Source organism: Cervus canadensis, chromosome 13 (assembly GCF_019320065.1).
Source record: "Cervus canadensis isolate Bull #8, Minnesota chromosome 13, ASM1932006v1, whole genome shotgun sequence".
Classification (NCBI taxonomy): Eukaryota; Metazoa; Chordata; class Mammalia; order Artiodactyla; family Cervidae; genus Cervus; species Cervus canadensis.
This window is the reverse complement of record NC_057398.1, coordinates 17,914,953-17,920,887: the sequence shown is the minus strand read 5'-3', so window position 1 is coordinate 17,920,887 and position 5,935 is coordinate 17,914,953. Positions and strand designations below refer to the sequence as shown.

Here is a 5,935-nt window from a genome sequence, read left to right as displayed (position 1 = left end):
GCAGATGTGTATGTGATTTCTCCTTTTTAGGCTTGGAGAAATTGAAGCATCCTGAGGTTATTTACCCAGCATCAGGCAGGTCTGTGGTGGAGCTTAGCTGGGACTAACTCAAACTGACTCTCCAGGAACCCAGTCTAGGACCCTGGACAACTCTCTGGTGTAAGGATCAGTAAATAGACTAAGTCATCGACTGACCAGAAAATTCTGGAACACTCTTCCCCTAAATTTTTACCTTGACACAAAATAAAATTATGACATCATGATGGGAATACAGGACTTCTCTATTTGTACTTTTATAACATGTTAGGTTTTTTCCCCCAAGGGTGGATTGGTCAGTCCTTGTGTTGAAGAAAAATCGTTGTGAAGAACGTGAACCACCTTTCACTGTAACTGATGTTACAACTGTATTCGTTCTAGAAACTAGAGAACAAAGTGATGAATACTAGCTTGAATAGAGAACCAAAAACTTTGTAGGTAGACACAAAACCTTCCTGAGGAGACAAAAACTTTGGAACTTTTAGAACCCCCGTTTTCTTTCTTCGGTGTTAAAATTGACAGGTAGTGGAGTGTATGTGACTTTAGGAGGCAAGGGACTTATGCAAAATTAATATCTGCTAAATATCTTGTAGCAAAATTATGTTATCTAGGCGAATCCTGTGCCGCGTTTTGCCTTCGTCTCCATTTCTGTTAGGTTGCGCGGAGCTTACAGGTGTCTGTCGCCTTGGAAACGGTGGTGCGGGGTGGGAATGGGAGGAGAGCTGATCCAGGAAGGATCGAGGCTTTATTGCCGAACAAAGTCCACCACCATACTCGGATGAAAGTTCGAATGGTTTAGTTCGCTCTGGTTCCGGGAAGCAGCGCACAGGCCAGCACCTTTAAGGACAAACAACACCGTGGCTGTCCCGTTCTACGCATCACCGGCGCTCGCAGCACTGTCTCGGGGTAACCGCCTGCGGGCGGTCGCGCGCGTCTCCCCCTTTAAGAACCTTCTCCGCGGGACTAACGTTCGAATAGACCTGGCGCCCCTCCTCGGTCTCTGATTGGTCGCTCGAGGCGCACGAGGGCGCGCCGAAGGTCCCGGAACGGTTGGCGGCCTCTCGCGATTGGCTGTCGAGAGGCCTTTATAAGGCGCCGGGCGGCCAGCTTGCCTTCAGTTAGCGACCGGACGCGAAACTGCTTGTGCTACTCTAGTGGGGAGGGCGTGGAGGCTAGTGAGCGCGTCGTCAGAGCCGTTTCTCTTCGGGAGTCTTCACAGACCGAGGGTCCACCCCCCGGTGGCGGACTTGTTGACACTTCTTATTCCCGTCTCAGCTTCGGAACGTGGGCCAGGGCTCACCCCCTCACCTCCGCGCCAGCCCTGGGAAGGAGGAGGCAGGATGGAGTTCAAACTGGAGGCTCACCGCATCGTCAGCATCTCCCTGGGCAAGATCTACAACTCGCGGGTCCAGCGCGGCGGCATCAAACTGCACAAGAACCTCCTGGTCTCGCTGGTGCTCCGCAGCGCCCGCCAGGTCTACCTGAGCGACCCGTGCCCCGGCCTCTACCTGGCCGGTCACCCGGGGGCCCCGGCGCCGCCGCAGCAGCCCGAGGAGTCGGCGGCCGGGCCACCCGCGGGCTGGGGGGAGCCTCCTCCGCCGGCCGGCCGTGCCGCCTGGCCGGAGCCCGAGCCTCAGCCGGAGCGCCCTGCCGTCCCAGAAGTGCCAAGGGCGGGTGACGCGGAGCCCGCGGCCACGGTGACGGCCGCCGGGGACACGCTTCAGGGTGGAGAGGCGGGGGCGCCGGAAGCTGCCTGGCGCCGCGTGGAGGGACCGCGAGAGACGGCGGTCGGAGCCAGGGGTCCCGCCGGAGTCTCTGGGGTCTTCCCCGAGGGGCCCGAGGCAGCGCGCGGCCCCTGCGGCTGCCCCGCGGGGGACGAGGACAAGCTGAGCGCGGCCCCTCGCGTGGACCGCTGCCTCGCGCCGCGCCCCGCCGCGGCTGAGCCCCCCGCGTCGCCCCCTGTCTGCGCCAGAAAGCGCGGCGCGGCAGGGGTGGGCGGCGGCCCGGCGGACTGCCCGGCGCCCGGCTCGACCCCGCTCAAGAAACCCCGCCGGAACTCAGAGGAACAGCCGGGCGGGGCGGTGGCGGCCGCGGAGGAGGAGGAGGAGGAGATGGAGACCGGTAACGTGGCTAACCTCATTAGCATCTTCGGTTCCAGTTTCTCGGGACTCTTACGGAAAAGCCCCGGGGGCGGCCGGGAGGAAGCGGAGGGAGAGGAGAGCGGTCCGGAAGACGCCGAGCCCGGGCAGATCTGCTGCGATAAGCCGGTGCTGAGAGACATTAACCCTTGGAGCACTGCCATCGTGGCCTTCTGAGCCCCCGGGGTCCCCGTTCGGAGAGGAAGTTGAGCAGCGGGCGTCCCGACGTGAGGGCTGGGCCTCTCCCGGTGGCGAGGACGCCCCCAAGGCCGTCGGCGCCGAGCGTGAGGGGGTGCCGCCGGGCGGCACAGACTGCCCTTGGGCTTGGCGGCCGCCTGGGCCGAGCCTCTCGGGTCTCCTCTGGAGACTTGGGAAGGGGAGACTTATTGGAAGAGGACGGCGATCGTGGACTTTTGTGTCTGTGTCTGTGTATGTCAGTTTGTCTCATTGAATTAAGGCTATTTTGTCCCTCTGGAGAGCGTCACCCTTTCCCCGCGGTTTAGGAGATTGGGGCAGACAGGGACTTTCCTCTGCCGGCAGCGCCGAGGAGGAAGCGGCGAAAAAGGCCGGGGCCGGGGAGTTCCCCGTTCGCTCTCGGGGGAGGAAGGGACTTTACACACACCTCTTACATGAAAGCTAGAACCGCACCGGGGCCAGGAGCGGCGTTTCCTACCAGGATTTCCTCGGACTAGAGGGATTTAGGCTGGAGTAGAGACTTGTATTATTTCTCTCCTTCCCCACCTTTCTCTGTCACTGAAGAAACGTCTATACCCTGTGATTACTCGGGGAGAGGGAGTGTTAGCGGCTCTTGTCTTCCTCACGGGGGGGAAAACAAAACTTGATGAACTTCACAGAAGAGTTCAAGCTTGGAAATATGGAGTTTATAGAGAAAGATTTATTTTTTAAAAGCTCTAGATCAGAACTACTACACAGTGCTTTTAAAAAGTGTTTAAGGAAACAAAGTTTACAGACAGAAACCCTCAGTGGAAAAGGCCCTATGGTTTTGTAGATAGTGACTCCAGTCTTTGTTGTATAAAGGTTGGGGGAACTGACAAGTTTTTTGTACAGTATTTTCTCCTTCGTTGTATTGATTTTTGTATAAAAATGTAACTTTACGTGTCTAACACGTATTAAATATTTTGAAGCAACTTCACTGCCTCCTTGTGTGTAAATCGCCTGTCTGGGTTGCGAGGGAAGTGGGAGGAGGGCAACTATGGTCCACCTGGAAAATTGAAGGTGTAGTTCTTAATATCAGTTGTGCAGACTGGGAACACTGTTTGCTGACTTCATTAAGTGGAGAGGGGCACATTTAAGCTTTCTCTCTCACATCAGAAGACCGCTGTTAGGTACTAATATCAGTGGTCTGCCAGTTTCTTGAAACCTGCCACTAAAACTCTCTTTTCTAAAGTCTCTCTTTTCTAAAGTCAATTTAGGCAATTTGATTTTTAGCCCAATCTGACAGTGTCTAATATTAAATAGCTTAAGTGAAAACTTCTGAGGCCCTTCCCATCCACAAAAGTGTTTTTCACTAAAACTTTTAGTTTCCTGATAATAAAACCGGAGGGAAACTGCTGAGACTGACATGGCCAGCTGGTCAGGTCTGCCTCTGGATTCCAGTGGATGTCGGATGGAAATTTCAGTGCTTTAAGAAATGTTAAAAAAAGTTATGTCTGTAGAAAGTAAATGCATCAGTGAAAGAAAATAGCTTGTTTTCAGACTAGATAAGGTTGGAGGCCAAGGAGGGTTAGATGAATTAGCAAAGCCTGATTTGTTTTTGTCACCCAAATGGTGACATCAGTGTTTTGGCTGTGGGTTATGGTAAATAAATACTTTGACAGCCAAGCCATCTATTGATACATTTCTGGGGGGTCTAAGGCAGAATGTTCAGTATTTGAAGGGTAATAGTAATCTCTCAGAAGCAAATCAGAGATTGGTGTCTTAAAGTATGGTTGCTAGTACTTTAAAAGATGGAACTGGTCTAAAATAGCTTATGAATAAACTGGGTGTTTATGAGGTGGGGAAAATTGAGGAAAGAGGAGACAAACTTCTAAGAAGGGATTATTGCCTTTGAGCAGAAGCATAAGGGAGTGCTTTGCTCTCCCTAAAGTCCTGACAGTGTGAACTTCGTCAGGCTAGTAGGGCCCATGTTTTGGTATTTTTGCAAATCTGTCTGTGATTGGTTAAGTCAAAGGAATTTTCTACTTTATGCTCCATCACCATAAATAATATATTCATAGAATTAAACATTCTCTAATCAGGGTCTTGTTAACATTAACATTGACTTGTTTTGCTTTCAGAGATTAGCAGCCACAAGAGTTCAGTTACAGCCACAAGAGATCCATTGAGTGCGACTGCTTAAACTGGAGGTGTCTAGGGCCTTAATTTTGCAAACATTTCCTGTTGCTAGAAAGTAATTATTATGCTTGAACAACTATCTCAGTACATTTTTATATTTGAAAGAAGGGAACATTTGGTGTGTTCGAGTTGATATGTTTTGGTTGAGATGAAAATTGCCATTGATCCTTGTTTGCACATTAGGATGAACCATGGGACCATGAGTCTGCTTAGTTTAGAAAAGGTAAATGGATATATTTGATAGGGAAATACAGCTTTGGAGAAATCAGTAAAGATTATTTTTTATCATAGAAGTATATGTCATGATTAGAGCTGGGCTCTGGAGCCAGACTTTCTGGGTTTGTATCTTGGCTCTGCCACTTACTAGCTGAGGGATCCTGGACAAGTTACCTCATCTCTCTGTGCCTTAATTTTTTCTCAGCTATGAAATTGAGATAATTGTGCCTACCTTGTAGGGTTGTGGAAATTAATGCCTCTAAAGTTTTTAGGAAAGCACATCATACATAGGATAAGTAAGCATACAATTGTTGTTAATGTAGAAGTAAGTTCTGTGTATAAATCAGATCTGTGGTAAAAAGAATTGTGTATATTTGTAAGAAAGGGGGAAGGAGAGTCTGTTTTGAAATTAATCCAATCTGTGAATTCCGGGTTCTTTTATTCTTGTTTTTCTCTGGACACTGGGCAGTCCACAAAGCTTAGAACAGTTTTGCTGTTCTGTGTGTCTCTCACCAACCCTGTGACTTTGCTGATTGTATCAAACAGCTCTATTTTCAGCAAGGAGTAAGCAGGAGTGAAAACTTTCAAGGAGCAGAGATCTTGTTGACATAGAAATGCTTTCTGTGGATGAGCAGAGAGGAAAAAAAAATAGCCCACAGAGTTATTTTTAGCCTGAATTGCTTGGGCATAGAATGTTTCTTAAGCCGTGTTAATTGATAGGTCCTGGAAAAGAGCCTTCCCAATGCCAGGATGGGGTTATCAGATTCAGTGTGACCAGAAATGAACCATAGTTTTAGTACCTAACCACTTCTTGACCACTCAGGGAATTTTTTGATCAATTAACCTCAGGTCTGGCCTGGAAAAAATTTTTTCCAGATATTTAAAGTGCTTTCTGACAAGGACTCCAGGAAGATCACATGAGTAGTGAATAGACGTGGTCATTTTCAGTAACATCTCAACTGGGACTCTTTAAACTTGTATTCCCTCTCAGAAACCACTGATTATATTTGGGAAAAGGAACTAATGCTGGAAAACTTGAACCTGCCCCTCCACCGTGACTGCCTTTGCTCTAAGGCACCTAATGTAGTAATAATAACCCTTGTATTCCAATTGTTTACCACTGATTGGATTTGGGGATGAGGAGTGGAAGTGGATGGCCCATCTAACAATTTTGGTAGAATGCTTCTCAG

General features: G+C 49.6%; 1 protein-coding gene across 1 annotated transcript; it reads left to right on the top strand.

The window, feature by feature from the left end:
• Nucleotides 1-1,163: 1,163 nt before the first annotated feature.
• Nucleotides 1,164-3,322, top strand: IER5 (immediate early response 5). Its single transcript, XM_043485842.1, has one exon. It carries the CDS (start codon nt 1,377-1,379, stop codon nt 2,349-2,351), a length of 975 nt encoding a protein of 324 aa, XP_043341777.1. The 5' UTR covers nt 1,164-1,376; the 3' UTR covers nt 2,352-3,322.
• Nucleotides 3,323-5,935: the final 2,613 nt, after the last annotated feature.